This window comes from Salvelinus namaycush, chromosome 31 (genome assembly GCF_016432855.1).
Source record: "Salvelinus namaycush isolate Seneca chromosome 31, SaNama_1.0, whole genome shotgun sequence".
Classification (NCBI taxonomy): domain Eukaryota; kingdom Metazoa; phylum Chordata; class Actinopteri; order Salmoniformes; family Salmonidae; genus Salvelinus; species Salvelinus namaycush.
In genome coordinates this window covers 41,145,264-41,165,094 of record NC_052337.1, presented here as the reverse complement: position 1 = coordinate 41,165,094, position 19,831 = coordinate 41,145,264, and the positions used below count along the sequence as shown (strand labels likewise).

Below are 19,831 nucleotides of genomic sequence, written 5' to 3'. Positions count from 1 at the left end.
CTCTTCAGGTGGCGGGTGGTTTTGGTCATGGTTGACCAAATCACAACTCCTGACCAACATGCAAGTTATAACCATAGAGATAGATATAGGAGTCATTTTTACATCTGCGCCATTACAGTGTCTTCGACAGCATGGACAGCGCCATTGAGGCTACAACCCATAGGAATCCCCACCCAGTTGACTAATTTGACTACTTTAAAATGACAGAAGCATGGTGGAAGTTGTCAATGGCGCTGCCCATGCTAAAACGACCTTTTGGCCACTAGAGGCCTCTATCACTCTCTATGGTTATAGCACAAGTTTTAAAACAGGAGGCAGGAAACAGGCTGTTTATGGAAGAAGAGTTAACAGCTCAATGTTGCCCCCCTGTGGTGAGAGAACAGTATAGTGTCTTTACCTGCTCGGAGGAGGTACCTTTGGGACTACATCCCTGGGTCTAACAGGCCTGGGAAGAGTGACCATTATGGACAACTGCAGATATTTAGAGAAATTATATTGTTAGAATTCCACAGATTAGCAGTATTGGTTTGGGTAATTAGATGAAGCAATTTCCCAGCCGATATTATGATAATCCATTTTTATTTAAATTCCATTTGAAAAACTTAGTTGACTTTAATGATGTTAATGTAATGACAGCTCACAGCATTCTCTCTGATTAACTGGTACTCTTCAGTGTAGCCTCTCTGTTACTCTTCTGTGTGTGTGTGTGTGTGTGTGTGTGTGTGTGTGTGTGTGTGTGTGTGTGTGTGTGTGTGTGTGTGTGTGTGCGTGTGTGTGTGCGTGTGTGTGTGCGTGTGTGTGTGTGTGTGTGTGTGTGTGTGTGTGTGTGTGTGTGTGTGTGTGTGTGTGTGTGTGTGTGTGTGTGTGTGTGTGTGTGTGTGTGTGTGTGTGTGAGAATGAATCCCTCTTGGCCCAAACAGGGAGCAATCAGGGCAGTCTTATTCTAACTATTATCAGTCCTTAGCCTCCAGGCATCCTGCCCTGTCATCAGTGTTGACTTTCACGCAAGGGCACTTTCACCCGGCAGACCTACACACACACACACACACACACACACACACACACACACACACACACACACACACACACACACACACACACACACACACACACACACACACACACACACACACACACTGTCCTCCCTCTTTCCCTGTCCTTCTCTCCCTCTCTCTCTCTCTCTCTCTCTCTCTCTCTCTCTCTCTCTCTCTCTCTCTCTCTCTCTCTCTCTCTCTCTCTACTGCTGCAAACCCTAATCGGCAATCTCTCAGTACTTCCCATACCTCTTTTTCTCTACGTCAACCCAGCTAACAATTCTAGGGAAAGAGAATGTTTTTGTAATGTTACCTGTAATGTTCCCCAGATGTTTGAGTGTCCAGTTTTCTGTTAGTAAGGGAAACATTCTATGTATGTTAGCAAAACCCTCCTGAGAACCTATTTAGGTTAGGATAAAAAAAAAAAAAAAAACAGAACGTGGTTGCCATGTTCTCAGAATATCATAAATTAATGTTCAAGACGCGTTTCATTGGAATGTTGAAAGAGCATTCCTGTGTCCAGTTTTCTGAGGGTAAGGATAATATTCCATCAAAGTCCCATCAAAAATATACAGAAAATGGTTGCCATGCTCTCAGAATGTAAGATATTAATGTTCTTGGCACGTTTCATGGGAACTTTGCAAAAACATTCCTATGTCCAGTTTTCTGAGGGTTAAGGGAATGGTCTCTTGGAAACAGTCCTTGCACGTCACTGGAACATTCCTGTGAAAACAGTTAGGTGATGACCTAATGAGACTCTTAAGGGAACATTCTCCAAATGTTTGTTGTTAGCTGGGAACCTCCTCTAGTAACCTCTATGCAAGCCTTTTCTCTGTTGGTTAGTGTGGTGTGGTGTGATGTGATGTGATCGCTGTGCAGCTTTGGGCCCAGACCGGGCTTTGTCTGTGTGTGTGTGTGCTCTGTATGTTAGTATTTGACAAACAGTAGCAGTGAAAGGGAATAACGAGGGTGGTGACCACCAGCCCTCTGATAATCAGCCTGTCTCATTGGCCCTGTCGGCCCAGCAGACAGCCCATCACGGGGTAAATATATATCTATTCTTTCACTACTGCATCATGGGAATTTCCATGAAGTCATCCACCGTTTATTTCCTGTTGCAGAGTGACATACGACCCCACTTCCACCTCCATGGCAAATGTTTTATATAACCTTTATTTAACTAGGTAAGTCATCACAGGAAGGCTAATGGATTTGGTGTGTGTGTTTGTACTTGTGTGTGGAGTGTGTGTGCGTGCGTGCTTGCACATGTGCGTGTTGTAAGTGTCTGTATTAAATGTTGTTTATACACAAAAAACGATTCATATGGCATTTCCTTCCCTCCTCCTCCGACCCCTTTAAGAGTCACTGCCTGGCTTAGAGACCCCTCAGACCTCCACATCAACATGGAGGAATATATCCCGTGAACAAGACTGACTGTTAAATCCCTGGGGAGCTGTCATCCCCCTTCATTAGGGCGGGGCAATGTCCAATGTCATCCGTGTGTGAGAGCTTGGCCAGTGGGCGGCAGATGGGGCAGGTTGGGTCTGCTCTTTCTCTTGCGCTCTCGCTCTCTCTCTCTCTCTCTCTCTCTCTCTCACTGTCTAAAACATGAAACAGAGAATCTAACTGGCGATAGACTGCCGATAGGTACTTATCAAAGTAGGAGGCCGTTCCTTCTCTTGCTCGAACAAAAGATGTACTTGGTACCGACTAACCTTCCATCTCTACTTGTAGAAGCGCAATGCCTCTCAGTGGCCGACAACGTGGCTTTGAGCCAATCAGAGAGCACAAACCTCCACGTGGGGGAACCAACAGGAGTGACAACAAAAAGGAAAAAAAGATGTTGGTTTAGCTAATGTTAGCTAGCTAGCAAAATAAATTGGCTATGGGATTATGGAGAGTGAATTAAATTGTTTCTTCGTCATCTTGCTAGCTAGTTATTTAGCTCTAGCCATCTGGCTAGTATCAACTTGCCAGGCTAAGGGCTTGTAAGTAAGCATTTCACGGTAAAGTCTACACCTGCTGTATTCGGCGCATGTGACAAAAATAAAGGGTAGCAATGAAATTCACACAGCCTGTAAACCCGGGGAAGTGGCTCCTGCCAGGCCCTTAGCACCCGGCAGTGATCAGGTTGCACTTTAACACAACAGCTCTCTCCTTTAAGCTTACTACACGCTCTATACATACGTAAGATTCAATGTCATTTTTGACACAAAATACGCCCTGGCATTCTACATATTTTTTTACTACCTGAAAATTGAGACACACCGTATTATTACTTGCGCGGCCGTGGAGGCAGTGTTGTCCCTTAGTTCCTTGTTCTGATCTATAGGTTATGAAGGCTATTTATCAAAGTAGCCTATTTTGCATTTATAACCAAATATAATCTCAGCGACTGTTCAAACAGTAAACCAAACAGCAAGAATCCGCCCAAAAAAGTATTTTGTTTAGAAGTAAATACACTACATGACCAAAATTATGTGGACACGTGCTCGTCGAACATCTCATTCCAAAGTCATGGGCTTTAATGTGGAATTGGTCCCACCGTTGCTGCTATAACATCCTCTTCTGGGAAGGCTTTCCACTAGATGTTGGAACATTGCTGCGGGGACTTGCCTCCATTCAGCCACAAGAGCATTAGTTAGATCAGGCTCTGATGTTGGGCGATTAGGCCCGGCTCGCAGTCGGCGTTCCAATTCATCACAAAGGTGTTCGATGAGGTTGAGGTCAGGGCTCTGTGCAAGTTCTTCCACACCGATCTCGACAAATCATTTCTGTATGGACCTCGCTTTGTGCACAGGGGCATTGTCATGTTGAAACTGGAAAGGGCCTTCCCCAAACTGCTGCCACAAAGTTGGAAGCACAGAATTGTCTAGAATGTCATTGTATGCTGTAGCGTTAAGATTTCCCTTCACTAGAACTAAGAGGCCTAGCCCGAACCATGAAAAACAGCCCCAGACCAGTATTCCTCCTCCACCAAACTGTACAGTTGGCACTGTGCATTAGGCCAGGTAGCATTCTCCTGGCATTCGCCAAACCCAGATTAATCCATCAGACTGCCAGATGGTGAAGCGTGATTCATCACTCCAGAGAACGTGTTTCCACTGCACCAGAGTCCAATGGTGGCGCTCTTTACACCACTCCAGCCGACTCTTGGCATTGCATATGGTGATCTTAGGCTTGTGCCATGGAAATCCATTTCATAAAGCTCCTGACGAATGTGCTGACGTTGCTTCCAGAGGCAGTTAGGAACTCTGTAGTGAGTGTTGCAACCAAGGAGAGACCATTTTTACGCTCTACACACTTCAACACTCGGCGGCCCCATTCTGTGAGCTTGTGTGGCCTACAACTTTGCGGCTGAGCCGGTATTGCTCCTAGACGGTTCCACTTCACAATTACAGCACATACAGTTGACCGGGGAAGCTCTAGCAGGGCAGAAATTTGATGGACTGACTTGTTGGAAAGATGGCATCCTATGACGGTGCCACGTTGCAAGTCACTGAGCTCTTCAGTAAGGCCATTCTACTGCCAATGTTTGTCTATGGAGATTGCATGGCTGTGTGCTCGATTTTATACACCTGTCAGCAACGGGTGTGGCTAAAATAGGTAAATCCACTCATTTGAATGGGTGTCCACATACTTTTGTATATATAGTGTAACTAGTGATTACAGGCTAATGTGAAATGGTAGAACCTGCTGTAGCCAAACTAGAGATGTGCAGCTTCATTAAATAGACCCGTAAAACACCAGTCTCAATGTCAACAGTGAAGAGGCGACTCCGGGATGCTGGCCTTCTAGGCAGAGTTGCAAAGAAAAAGCCATATCTCAGACTGGCCAATAAACATTTTATATTAAGATGGGCAAAAGAACACAGACACTGGACAGAGGAACTCTGCCTAGAAGGCCAACATCCCAGAGTCGACTCTTCACTGTTGACATTGAGACTGGTGTTTTGCAGGTACTATTTAATGAAGCTGCCAGTTGAGGACTTGTGAGGCGTCTGTTCCTCAAACTAGACACTCTAATGTACTTGTCCTCTTGCTCAGTTGTGCACCGGGGCCTCCCACTCCTCTTTCTATTCTGGTTAGAGCCAGTTTGCGCTGTTCTGTGAAGGGAGTAGTACACAGCGTTGTACGAGATCTTCAGTTTCTTGGCAATTTCATGCATCAAATAGCCTTCATTTCTCAGAACAAGAATAGGCTGACGAGTTTCAGAAGAAAGTTCTTTGTTTCTGCCCATTTTGAGCCTGTAATCGAACCCACAAATGCTGATGCTCCAGATACTCAACGAGTCTAAAGAAGGCCAGTTTTATTACTTCTTTAATTAGCACAACAGTTTTCAGCTGTGCTAACATAATTGCAAAAGGTTTTTCTAATGATCAACTAGCCTTTTAAAATTATAAACTTGGATTAGCTAACACAACGTGCCATTGGAACACAGGAGTGACGGTTGCTGATAATGGGACTCTGTACGCCTATGTAGATTTTCCATAAAATAATCTTCTGTTTCCCGCATTAACAGTGTATTTCTGATCAATTTGAGGTTATTTTAATGGACAAAAAAGGTGCTTTTCTTTCAAAAACAAGGACATTTCTAAGTGACCCCAAACTTTTGAACGGTAGTGTATATGAAAATTCAAATAAATTGCAAAAAATAAAGAAAAACCATTGAATGAGTAGGTGTGTCCAAACTGGTACTGTACATGCATGCGTGCACGTGTGTGCGTTTGTGTGCGCATGTTCGGGGTTATGCACATTATGCTTGTAGTTGTTGGTTTGTTGTCTTGATGTCAGGGCTCTTAGCCTCGTAAATACTAAACTGATTGTAAGCTTGTGAGAATACCAGATGGTTGTTCAAGCTTATAGGGCTCGGGTCCAATCACAAAATCACTTACATTCTGAGTCAGCATTATGAAACATTCATCACACTGAAACAGTCCTTTACTGTAGGTCATCTTCACAGTGCCTGAAACATTTTAAAATGTGTTGTAAAGCTCAGCTTTATTTAACTCCACTGCTAACACTCTAACGCAATACTTTCTCAGTCACATACACTCTGCACCCTTCTCCGCCACAACAAATTCCCCATTCTACCTCTCCACTCTTCACCCTTTCCCGTAGACCTTAGCATTGATTAGTAATGATAATAAGAATATAAAGACCAGGTGTAAATCACTCATTTGACCTCACACACGCAAAGACAACAACTAATCACACACACACACCAGACAGCCTCTCCCACGCACATCGCAGTGTCTGACACCCCATTGATTTTTTGGGCCAACTCCAGGCGGGCAGCTGCCCAGCCAAAACGCAGGCACATCAAACCACAGACCACAGTTTTGTCATGCCTTATGGCTGACTTCCTTGTCCTGGCCGCCAGGCTCAGATAACACTCATTGTTAACCCAAACACCGTAACATGAGAAAAGAGAGGAGCCCTGTATTGGTGGCACACCCAGATCCTTAACACCCTGTGCTGCTGTTACATGGTGGTCAATGGAGGATGCTGAGGGGAGAACGGCTCAAAATAATGTCTGGAACGGAGCAATTGGACAGGCATCAAATACATAGAAACCATGTGTTCGATACCATCCCACTAATTCCGCTCCAGCCATTACCGCGAGTCCGTCCTCCCCAATTATGGTATAACCAACCTCCTGTGATGGTGGTCGTATGGTAATCTTGTCCACCAGTCGGCTCGCTCTATGTAGTAGCAATCGAGCCTGGGAAAGAGTTTAGTTGTATGGTTGTAGACCTGGATCGAAGGGTTTGCGGCTGAGTAGTTGAGATGGGGAGTTGCTCCCAGACCTGGGCTGGGTGGGTTCAGGAAGTATTTCAAACACTTAAAGCTGGAATCCTTAATGGTGAAAGTGCCACGTCCGTTTGCGATATTACAACAACAGATAAGTTACTGCAAACAACCAACACTGTTTTGTCCTCTCGAACATCATTGCACAGGCGATAGAAGAGCACAATATGTACTACAAATGTTTTTACCTTGCTGCACAAAGCTCCTCGGCTATGCAACAAAAACAGTAACAACTGTGGTGGGGTGGCCAGTGCCGCTGTTTCCCCATACTGAGGATTCCATTTTTAAGCAGGGCTTACAGTAAATCTTCATATTACGAACACCTCCAAAGAGCACATTCTAAATGTTTTCTTCACCTGTTCCCACTCAAGCAGCGCCACGGCTACTGTCATACTTAAAGTGTGCTTGATTGAGCTTGTTTGGCTCTATGGAACCAATGGAATAGTTCCAAAAGTGAAAACCTCTGCCCGTCTGGCACTCCAGGTAGACTCAATCAAATGATGACAGTGTTAATCTGTCCTTTGGAAAGATAGAATCGGTGGGACACTGTTTATAAGCCCTGGTTACATTTACAACTCTGTTTACGATTTACACATAATCTGAATTACAGATATTATGAGGGAATACTGGGCTGTTTATCTTGGATTAAAACAGAAGCTGAGGCATCAACAACATGCATATACTGTATTTCCCTCACTCCTTTCTCAAAGAACCATAATAACTGACAAATTCACCCAACAACAGTAATGCAGCTCTCAATCTGTGGAAGACACTTTTTAACGAAATTAACGGGTAACAAAATGCCAAATCTTGACTTTGCAGAAGTGCAAGGTCATCTTCATTAATATTGTGTTCATGGGTTATTCTGTCACTTCATATTCAGTCAGGCATTGCAGTGTCACAGAGAAAGTAGTGATTGACAGTTTAAATTACATCTACATGGGAAGTGTTGGACACCATAAAAACTGCAGATAGTCATGCTTTTTCCACTTCTTTCCCTTCGAGCAGGCACAGTCACCAAACTGACATTTCAGTAGTGCAGGCCTACACATTTTAGAACCCAGCTTTGTGTGGCCTCCACGACAGCCCCATCCCTGTGAATGGGTAGCCTGTACTAGAACATTTGTGGTGGTGGTGAGAGAGACAGTTAATCAGGTGTTGCTGGATGTGTGCATTTCATATTTTTGCAGTTAAAATGTCTAATCATGCCCCAGCAGTCCTGGGTATTAGCTGTCCCTCTGTCCTTGGTCTCTTCAGGCCATTGGGGGTGTGGAGGCTGGCTAAGCCCTGGTTAAGCACCTGCTTGCCCTATGGCGCTGGGCTGGGTTTGTATTAAGCCCAGTGTCACTGTGGACCATACCGTGAGTGTGTGATGCATAACACCCACTGTCTGAGTGGGAATTGTGGAATTCCTTTTTGCCTCTGTTAGCAATGTGTCCCGACGCTGGCAGAGTGGAACGGAATGGGACAGGGGGGCTGACCAGTGTCATTGTTTCAGAAATACACAGACAGCCATGGGAATGGGAATGGGAAAGAGAGAGAGAGAGAGAGAGAGAGAGAGAGAGAGAGAGAGAGAGAGAGAGAGAGAGAGAGAGAGAGAGAGAGAGAGAGAGAGAGAGAGAGAGAGAGAGAGAGAGAGAGAGAGAGAGATGGCGTGTGTATGAGTGATTGAGTGGCCAACATATAACCTGCCACTGAGGTGCATTTTTGGACAGACTGCACACCTCTGGACGACTACTGTTTCAGACTGATAGCAGCACCGCAGACCCTCATCATCAGACAGACACAGGACACTGATCCAATCTTGGCAGTAAGTCTCTCCTGTCTTTCTGTGTTTATGAGCTGTGAAGTGTTTCTGTGTCAAGTGTTTCTCAACTCCCAGCGATGTTTGTGTTTGTTAGTACCTGATGAATTATTTGGTGAGCATGTTCCTACACTCACCGTGTGGGAGCAGGGACGCCATTAAAGAGTAATAAAATCAATAGAGACCAGGTAGTGCACAGTGGTAATATTTTGAACACACTCCCTGTACTAACACAGATATCAATTCTGATATTAAAATTGTAACAATAAAAATTTGCCTGAGTTAGTATAGTATGGGCTACGAGCCTAAAATGTTCTCCTGAATTGAAATGACATCTTCCCTCCTTACTTTCTTTCAGAAAATGAGCTTGGCTCGGATCCACGATAAACACAAGCTAAAGAAATACTGGGAGGAGAAAATCGAAAGTCACGGCGATATGATGGGGAGTGAGGAATCCAGAATGAAGAGCAGTGCTTTATCAAAGTAAGTATCTCTGTCCATAGCCACACTGCCTTATCGACTATAGACCCTCACTGTTATGAAGAATAGTGCAGTAGAAAAGTGGATGTTCAAACCTCAGGAAACGGAAAATGCATTTTATTGTCTTATTAAAGTCTACTTTATAGACAGTAATTACCATTGGAATTCTGTCTCCATGCACAACCATAAGCTACTTACACTAGGGCTCATTGAGTAATTGGCTTTGGTCCCCCCCCCCCCCCCCCCCCCCCCCCCAAATGTTCAGCATCCATCTCCAGAGGATAAATACAATGTTTCTGTCTTTTCCACAGTGTTTCTTTACTGCAACACAGCCTGTTGGTTTGGTAGCCTATAACTCAATTCTGCACAGGACAGTAACTAGTCTAATATTGGAACCAATCACCTCATAATGGGCATCTGTTCTTGAGATGCAGCTCAGAACTTAACCGACAGTAACCAAGACAACACGCCTTGCGCCCTTGAAGCATAAATGACATGCAAATGAGTTCTAATCGATTGCAGGCTGAGGCGGGTAGACTACAGAGCCTAGCTACAGACAGGCAGGCAAACAGGCAGGGAGACAAGCAGGAAGATGTGCAGGCAGGCAGGTAGGCAGGCAGGCAGAGAGACAGGCAGTCAGGCAGTATGCTGTGCTCTGCCGCTGCAGTCAGGTCAGTAGGGATTAGAACGTATTGTTACAAATGCACCCTAATCCTTCCTCTTTGGTCCTGTGACTAATCAATGTGAGCAGAATGTGTTTCCTTTGGAACAGCTGGAAGGGGCCCTCTAAAGCAGCCCTAACCCTTCACCGCCTGTAATGAATATATAGATTGTTCACACACAGAACAACGCGATGGGCCTTATAGGCTGATCCTCCCTGTATTAATATGTGTATCTGTGTGATCCACAAATCCCCTTCGTTACAAAATGAAATAACTGACTGCAAAGGTAATTGCTGCCAGGGAGGGGTGGATGAAGGGAGGGAGAGAGGAATGAGTGAAAGAAAAGTAGAGAGGTTAAGAAATACTGTCTCATTACTCCACTACCAGCATCAGGCCTAATGCTGAGTCACTGGTGAATTGTGTTCAGACCTGGGTTCATCTACTACTTGAAATCTCTCAAATACTTTGAGCATTTGCTATAGCCTACCTGGAGTGTCAGGTGTGCGAAGTTTGTCGTGTTGGGACCGTTCTAGAGACCCATTTCCCAGCCACGCCATGAGAAGTTGCACACACAGTTTGTCATCGGAAACCTCTTTATTTACCTAGCAGTGGATAGGATCACATGCAACTTCAACTGCAGCTTGTGCAATAGCAAACGCGTAATCAGATGGTTATCGTCTACAACATCGCAGATCGCAGCTAGCAAGGCAGAGAGGCAAGGTGAAATATCTCAAACGGAGTTAAATAAAGCCAGAAGGTTAATATACTTGTTGGACATAGTTATAGCCAACAATCTTGTGTGTTTTCTTGATCATCACTCACTCACTGTGAGGGTCCCAACATTAACGTCCTGCTACAGAGCTTTTAGATGTTGGGATGAGCATGACATTTGACGGTAAACAGAAACTGGCTCTACAGGTGGTCCATTAAGTACTTGAGATGATTTCAAATAGTATTTGAACCCCTGTCAGATTACTAGAGATATGATCAGCATTGTTTTTGATGGGTGATTGTGAAATGTGGAGTCTGTGTCATGTGGCCAGCCGGGGAGGCTGGTTGATGTTGATGGACACGTTGTAGGTTTGAATAGGATCATGTGTCAGAGTAGCATCTTGTTTATGTGAGTGACAGGGAGGGCAGTGGAGGTAACACGATGTTAATTAGCAAATCGATGCGTTAGTTACTAAAGTCATCTCCGTGTTAAAGGACCACTGCCGCAGGACATTAAAAAGGCAGAGGAAAACAGATTTTACTCCAAAAGAGATGTGTAAATATTAGCCATGGTGATTAGAATATGCACTTCATAGAGCCATGGTAGGTTTCGGTGTTGTATTCTACAGACATGTTTATGCTGTCATTGCAAGTCCTCCATGTATCACACTGTCAATTATTTTATCAGATTGATTCTCCATGAATTAAAAATGGGTCACGTTCATCACCCTTCCAACAGGCTGCGGGACGAGTGGCTCAGGAGGCTGAAGCTTCGGGAACCTACCACAACTGGAGCGTTTCGAAGAGAAACACATCAGGAGGGCCAAGATGTCCCAACAGGCCGTCAAGATACCCAGTCAATGATATTCGAATCTACATTCTAGAATCTAATCGTTCTAAGCCATCTGACTGAGGTCATGATACGTGGATTAGCCTGGGTGCCATCTCTGTTCAGATACTATATTCCACTCATTGCAACTCCTGTCATTTTCCAAAGACAATCTTTGGCAAATGACAGGAGTGACAAGGAGTGGAATATTAGCTAAAAAAGACTGGGACTCAGACTGATGATGTAGGGCTAACTAGGACTAGCTTCTCCATTTCAGATGATGACATTAAGACTATAGATTGAGGGGAAATACTGTAACTGAAGTGAAGTTTACTTCTCGTGAGGGAGACGGTATGGCAGAAAGTCAAATGGATGGGATGTCGCCGAATGATTAGTTGCAGAGCCATGCTGTACAGACTTTGTCACTAACACTCATTTTGTAGTTTTGAGGCGACCATCTGTTGTGCAGTAAAATAAGTGCAGGGGAGTATGTGAAGACTTGACTGTACATCCGAGTGACAGTCGTGGTGACAGGTGGGGTAATTATATTATTTTTTTTACTTTGTTTCGGAGTGTCGGAGAAATATACAACGTGATCGGGAGGAAACATGATGAAGATTGACAGAATATGTGAACTTTTTTTTCAAGAAAGAAAAGTATGGAAAGTACAGAGAAACCGTAGAAATGTGTCAATGTCCCAATTTCCGGGCTTGAATATAAATAGAATTTCATCATGTTTAACACAATTTATCTGCGTGATTATTGTATTATTCTGTGTAGAATTCAACTCCAGACTCAGTGGCAACATTGAGAGAGGGGAAAGCATCTATTCTGAGGCATATGAAATTGAAAGAACTCATCTGAGTAAATAAAAATGCATGTGGACAGTTTCCGAGGTTTCTGAGAGATGTGTTCAGGCCTGGTTATACTGTAGGCGTAGTTCCTTTATCTGAGGGGAGAAGTTAGTCTTTCAGTCATCAGTTTAACAACAATTAGAATTGTGCTTTGAATTGACACTCTATCGATGCGTTCAGCGTGTCTACTTATGTCTTGATGTTAAGACAAGCTATGAAAGGGAGCGCTGTTAGCGTTATCCTTTCAGTTTGATGTGATGAAAAGAAAATGGCTGATGTCTAAAAAGAACATCCTACAGCATGATTATGATTGAGAAGTGTAAAATCATACATTGTCAATGGCCAAGGAGACAGCTTCTGATCAAAATAGAAATTATTTGACAGAATGTACAAGATTGGGAGAAGGTACAGTATAACATTACGGAGTATGACATTACAGAGTAATTTACTCCTGAGGTGCTGACCTGTTGCACCCTCTATAACGACAGTGATTATTATTTGACCCTGCTGGCCATCTACAGTGCCTTAAGAAAGCATTAACACCCCTTGACTCATTCTACATTTTGTTGTGTTACAGCCAGAATTCAAAATGGATTAAATTAATTTCTCTCTCACCCATCTACACACAATACACCATATTGACAAAGTGAATGCATGTTTTTAGACATTTTAGCACATTTATTGAAAATGAAATACAGAAATATCTAATTTACATAAGTATTCACACCCCTGAGTCAATACTTTGTAGAAGCACCTTTGGCAGTGATTACAGCTGTCTCTTTCTGGGTAAGAGTTTTCCACACCTGGATTGTGCCCTATATTTTTATTCTGTAAAGGCTTCCTTTTTTTCACTGTCATGTAGGTTAGTATTGTGGAGTAGCAACAATGTTGTTGATCCTTCCTCAGTTTTCTCCTATCACAGCCATTAAACTTTTAAAGTCACCATTGGCCTCATGGTGAAGTTCCCTGAGCGGTTTTCTTCCTCTCTGGTAACTGAGTTAGGAAGGACGCCTGTAACTTTGTAGTGACTGGGTGTATTGATACACCATTCGAAGTGTAATTAATAACTTCACCATGCTCAAAGGGATATTCAATGTCTGATTTTCTACCAATAGGTGCCCTTCTTTGCGAGGCACTGGAAAAACTCCCTGGTCTTTGTGGTTGAATCTGTGTTTGAAATTCACTGCTCGACTGAGGGACCTTACAGATAATTGTATGTGTGGGGTACAGAGATGAGGTAGTCGTTCAAAAGTCATGTTAAACACTATTATTGCACACACAGTGAGTCCATGCAACTTATTATGTGACTTTTAAGCACATTTTTACTCCTGAACTTATTTAGGCTTTCCAAAACATAGGGGTTGAATACTTATTGACAAGACATTTTAGTTCTTGTTTTTGTTCTTTCATTTGTAAAAGTTGCAAAAAACATAATTCCACTTTACCATTATGTGTTATTGTGTGTAGGCCAGTGACAAACAATATCAATTTAATCCATTTTTAATTCAGGCTGTAACACAACAAAATGTGGAAAAAATCAAGAGGTGTGAAAACTTTCTGAAAGCACTGTAACAGAGATAAGAGTTTTAGGACACAACAGCTTAATTTCTTAATCACTATTAATTAATTAATCATGCACATTCAGTACCTCAACCAGTCAGAAAACACCAACACATGTTTTTTCATCTACATAATGACTATCTATGACACAGGAGTTATTTATTTTCTTATTTCTGACTCAGACCTGAGCCTCAGATGAGTTTGTGAACCGTGACAGCTGTGACTGTCCTTTAGAGTACACACAGGAACAAATAGTCACATCCTCGCTGAATATTTTTTTTTATATTTTCCTAAGAGATACCCTGACCCTCTTCTTTAAGTCCTGACCCATGAAGACATACAGAAGAAGGTTGCTGTAAGCCAGAGAGATGGCCTGGAGGTCCAGAGCCTGGGCCATGTCTTCCGAGGCCTCCCCTCCATACTGCATCACCAGCCCTATGATGTGATATGGCAGACAGCACATAAAGAACACAGCCACAACACCCAATATGATCCAGAAGGCCCTCTGGTATTTGAGCAGATAGCAGACAGCGATGACCAACAAGGGGATGAGAGCCGAGCACTAGCCTGGTGACGTGGGTGGCTTTGATAGCTGTGATGGCCGGATGGTTGCCCTCAGTTTTGTCTAGTAGGTGGTGATAGGTGCACAGTGACGTGTTCATATAATCAAGGAATACTATTCCTCTGTAGATCATAGAGGGAGGCTGAGGAGCAGGGCCAGGACCCAGGCCAAACCACACAGCAGCCAGGCCAGGGTGAGGCTCCAGTGGTTCTGGGCCCAGAAAGACAGGATGACCAGGGCAAAGCAGTCCAAACTGATAAGGACCAGAGTGAAGACACCTTGCACATAGCCTCTCCAGTGGTGGTTCAGTATGATTTCAGTAATAGAGAAAGGGATGGAGGGATGGAGAAACAGCAGAGCAGGTCAAATAGGGCAATCTTCTGTATACCACCCCTACCTTGTCACAACACAACTGATTGGCTCAAACGCATTAAGAAGAAAATAAATTCCACAAATGAACTTTTTACAAGGCACGTCTGTTAATTGAAATGCATTCCAGGTGACTACCTCATGAAGCTGGTTGAGAGAATGCCAAGAGTGTGCAAAGCTGTCATCAAGGCAAAGGGTGGCTACTTTGAAGAATCTCAAATATAAAACATATTTTGATTTGTTTAACACTTTTTTGGTTATTACATGATTCCATATGTGTTATTACATAGTTTGATGTCTTCACTATTATTCTACAATGTAGAAAATAGTAAAAATAAAGAAAAACCCTTGAATGAGTAGGTGTGTCCACACTTTTGACTGGTACTGTACATACATAATTCATTAAAACAGAGAAAATCTATTTTCTAATTTCATGTTTCAATTTCACACAAAAATGTCAGTGATGTCACTAATAATCATTCATGATTGATGTCCGCAGTCATATTGTCTATATACCATGTGAGACTAAATTAACTGAATTAGAATTAAAACAGTTCAATCTACAATACATTCAGGATGTTGTTTGTTAGTTTGTATAATTAGAAAATGGAATGTACATTCCTTGTCACAATGCAATAGAACTTAGCAGAACCTGTGGCTTATTAGGCCTTTACATTTTATATGCAAAACAACTGTCTTAAAATATTATCACAATATCTCAGTATTTTCCACTCAAGTTAATAACTTAACAGGTGCAACGCAAGAATTCACCAAAAATGATACTGAAAACTTGCAAACTTACATTATCGTCGAGCTCACCTTCTAAATGTTAACACGTTTAACACACAACAGGAAACTACATGAGCTACTATTGACACCAGCTACCCAATAACCACTAAGAAAATTAGAAAAATGTAAAAAAAATCCCTCCAAATCTAACCACATATATTAGAGACCACTCTGCACAAACTTAGAGTAAGCACTCAAATAAAAGCAGAAACACTGCATAGATGTAGGTCTATGGTTTTGACCAGTGGCGTGCCGTGGGCCTAGGGCCTGGGGCCTTCAGTGAGGTACTACACAGTCCCACCCGAATTAATCCACCTCTTATTACCATCATTATGATGCCATGGCTCTAGACACTATACATTTAGACAGAAACGCAGTATAACCAGGCGTTGTGTCACCTTGAAATTGACATTTTTGGGTAAACAGTGTTTACCCAAAAACATGACACAATCAATGAGTCTTTTCAATATTTCCCTTCACCTTTTCATTGTGCAGCTGCGTTGCCCTGTGCGCTTGTTCGTTGAGCTGTAGATCCACTCCGGTGTCCCCAAAAGTTTTCAAAAGCACCATTGCTTGAAGTGCCCAGCCGTACTTTGGTGTCTCGTTGCTGCCTTGGTTAGACAACTCAAGTTTGCAAAGCCAGTGTGGCTCCAAACACCAAATCGATCACTTGCAAATAATAGGCATTCCCAGCAGTACAGTTTGCAGTGCTTCTCGGAGCCAAGTGCCCAGCCGTACTTTGGTGTCTGGAGCCATAGCGCTCGTAGTTGGAACTTTGAAAGTGGCGAGCGAACGAATCCCTTTCCCGCCTGTGACAGGCTTTGTAGCGTCGGCGTCGGGCGACCTCTCCTTACAATGTCTAACTTTTCTTGAAAAGTTCATCTTGAGAATGGCGTTATAATTATATCCTCGACCAAATCGATATCTTCTCCTCCTTCCGCCATTGTGGGTTGAAAAAACAGCTTAGTAGTACACGAATTAATTCGTTTATCAAATTCAGTTTCCTAGATCTGCATAGACGTGCCCATAGGACCTGCCTCTCAATATTGGTAATCCAATCAAAAGACGTGCACGCACTACGCCTGCTAGCTGGCTCCTGTGTAACACTGGAGCCAGCCAGCAGGCATACAATAGCCAACTCTAAAGCTGATTGGTTGACACTAAATTTTCATTTCCATTCACTATAAGCGCCCGCACTGTTGATTCTGAAGGCCTGAGGGCAGATTTTAGACCCCTGGCAACACATGATGGCTGAATATGATTGGATAAAAGATCTAACATAAAGACCAGCCCTCCAAATCTCAACCTGGGGCTGGAAGCAGTGCAACCAAGAGGAAAGCTATGAAATGAAGAGTATAACTCTTACTCTGGGGAATAATTTAATACATATTTGTGGGAAAATAAATTTAAAAAAAAATTATATTCTGATGATGTTTAGGCCAGCAGAGAAGGCCTTGCTGGCCCTGACGGCCCACCACTGGTTTTGACTGAACAAAACATTGCATCTCATATCATTACATTATACACTAAACAAAAATATAAATGCAACATGTAAAGGGCTGGTCCCATATTTCATGAGCTGTAATAAAAGATCCCAGAATGTGCCACACGAACCTTATTTCTCTTAAATTTTGTTTACATCCCTGTTAGTGAGCATTTCTCCTTTGCCAAGATAATCCATCCACCTGACAGGCATGGCATATCAAGAAGCTGACTAAACAGCAAGATCATTACCCTTGTGCTGGGGACAATAAAAGGCCACTATAAAATGTGCAGTTTTGTCACACAACACAATGTCACAGATGTCTCAAGTTGAGGGAACGTGCAATTGGCATGCTGACTGCAGGAATGTCCACCAGAGCTGTTGCCAGAGAATGTAATGTTAATTTCTCTCTACCATAAGCCGCCTCTCCATCGTCGCGTTAGAGAATTTGGCAGTACATCCAACCGGCCTCAAAACCGCAGACCACATGTATGGCGTCATGTGGGCGAGTGTTGTGAATAGAGTGACTCATGATGGCAGTGGGGTTCTGGTATGGGCAGGCATAAGCTACGGACAACGAACACAATTGCATTTTATTGATGGTAATTTGAACGCACAAAATACAGTGACGAGATCCCAAGGCCCAATGTGAGGCCTATTTTTTTATGACCAACAGATGCATATCTGTATTCCCAGTCATGTGAAATCCATAGATTGCAGCCTAATTTATTTGAATTGACGGATTTTCTCATATGAACTGTAACTCATTAAATGCAATGACATTTTTGCATGTTGTGTTTATATTTTTTGAAACCTGCCTAAATAAATTGAAACAAATGAAAACATCTGACTTGCTTTGTATGTGTGACCTCAAGTCATTTATTTTATATAGACGCATATGAGGAAAGAAATATCTGGGGGAAAAAAGGCAAATAAGGGATAGGTAAAGTTTCATAATAACTTGACAAAAATAATACAATTGATTCTCACTGTCAGAACAAAGTGGAAGCAATCATTGTCTATTTGACTTTTATTTCCCTTCAAGCAATTGAAACAGAATACTTTGATGCATACATAATTCACAAAATATAAATGTTTACATGTGCCTGTTGGCATAATCACATATGGCATATCCCATAGCATCATACAAATGGGCCAATACCAAATAATTACCTCACATAAATTAGCATTTGTTCACTCTTTCTGTTTGACACTTGCCAGTTCTTTGTGACAGACTTCCTTGGTTAGTTTCTTACAGTAAACTGAACAGTAATATGGGGACCTTTGTGTGACTGGGCAGGGCCTCTACTTCCTCTTCTTCTTGCTTTTCTTGCTGCCCTCCCCTTGCTGGGAGCCTGAGTCTGCCCCTGCACCCTTCTGGGTCCTGGTCTTCAGTTTGGGGATCATCTCAGCACAGTAGATCATCACATCTTTACCTTTCGGGACAAATCAGAAGGAAAGCAAAGCATTCATATTTTTTTTAAATGGTCACACACAACTGTGCGTTGTGAGACCAGTTGATGGTGAAAACAGACTACATTGCTTCCAGTTTGGCTAATTTGAGCCATAGGACATTGCTCCTCTCCTTCACAAACACTCACGTGATGCAAACTTGTCTGAGCAGAGAGTTCCATCCTCCTGCTTCAACTGAACACGTACTCTTCCTCTGAATGTCACGTCTCTGTTCCACTCTCTGGAGTACATCTTGTTCTGTGGATGGTCAATTGAACAACAATTACAGACTTATAATCAGGCAATACCCCTAACCTATGGTGACGTGTTTGACGATGGAAAATGGCTGTCGTGGAATTACTTAGGTGGGAGCTACACAATGGTAATGAATGAGGCGTTCCCCTCTGATGTAAAGCACCATATGTAGCTATGCAACTCATTATTGATGTAATGTCTCATTACCTCCACAAGAACATTTGCCCCTGCTGCTGTCAACACATCACGGATTTCAGCACATGTAGGATTCTCCACTGCCTGGTTGAGTACAGAGGAAAACCAAGATGTCAGCCATATCCCTCAACACACTCTTGAGGACATAGGCTATAATGATTCAGTATTAAGAAGTGTATACGTGGTAAAGGTAGACCATAGTGGTGTGTATGTGTGTCCATTTACCAAGATAGATAGGCAATAAGTCGTCCACCATGTATTGAACCAAATAAATTAGAAGAATGCTGCAGATTTGGTTTACCTTTTCCGCAGGTATCCGTCTCCCCTCTGCTAGGGTCTTCTTACTGTTTACATAGGAAGGGTATATGCAGATAAACCTGCAAGAGAAATCAGAAAGAACATGTTAGCTAACTCGCTATTCATAACTTGATGTCTCGAACATGTTAGCTAGCAAGCACTGCTGCCGTCTCAACTGCATCCGACAATACAATGATACAATTACAAGTTAAAACGTATTTTCATTTGAAACGACGAAGAAAATGGCTAGCCAACTGACTTCAAAGTTGGCTACCGATTTTCGTAGACACGCTGGCTAGTTTTAGCTAACACATATGGCTGTCTTCGCTTGTTTTTCTGTTCACAGGTAGGACTTCAAGACAAACTTTTGATGGGAAAACAAGAGATATGAATCTAATATTACCCACCTTTCCTTTTCAGCTGGATTATCACTTAGTGGAGTCATTTTCTCAGAATACACTAGCACAGAGTTCGCGTTAGCTTCCTAGCTGGGACCTGTTTAACGCTAGCCACAATAGTGGAATGTGCAGTTCGCTTTCAAAATAAAAGGTCCTAATTGAAAGCGATTCAAACGGACACAAATAGTGGAATCGTGCCATATTTGGACTAGATAATGATGAATAAATCGGAATGTTGTTATATAAATTCAACAAAAGACAATACTTTGTTAATTTGACACAAAAAA

The 19,831-nt window shown here is 42.7% G+C and overlaps 1 protein-coding gene and 1 pseudogene across 1 annotated transcript; both read right to left on the bottom strand.

Annotated features, from left to right (window-relative positions):
- Positions 1-13,922: 13,922 nt before the first annotated feature.
- LOC120025626 lies at positions 13,923-17,379 on the bottom strand (annotated as a pseudogene).
- Positions 17,380-17,956: 577 nt separating this feature from the next.
- Positions 17,957-19,669, bottom strand: srp19 (signal recognition particle 19). Its single transcript, XM_038970545.1, has 5 exons — positions 19,554-19,669; positions 19,151-19,226; positions 18,862-18,933; positions 18,549-18,657; positions 17,957-18,383 (listed from the first exon to the last, which is right to left on the bottom strand). Exons 1-5 carry the CDS (start codon positions 19,589-19,591, stop codon positions 18,253-18,255), a joined length of 426 nt encoding a protein of 141 aa, XP_038826473.1. The 5' UTR covers positions 19,592-19,669; the 3' UTR covers positions 17,957-18,252.
- Positions 19,670-19,831: the final 162 nt, after the last annotated feature.

Coding starts and splice junctions, on each gene's coding strand:
- srp19 (XM_038970545.1), bottom strand. CDS start 19,591: ATGACTCCACTAAGTGATAATCCAGCTGAAAAGGAAAG. Junction 19,227..19,553: donor AATCCAGCTGAAAAGGAAAG/GTGGGTAATATT, acceptor TTTCTCTTGCAG/GTTTATCTGCATATACCCTT. Junction 18,934..19,150: donor GACGGATACCTGCGGAAAAG/GTAAACCAAATC, acceptor GTACTCAACCAG/GCAGTGGAGAATCCTACATG.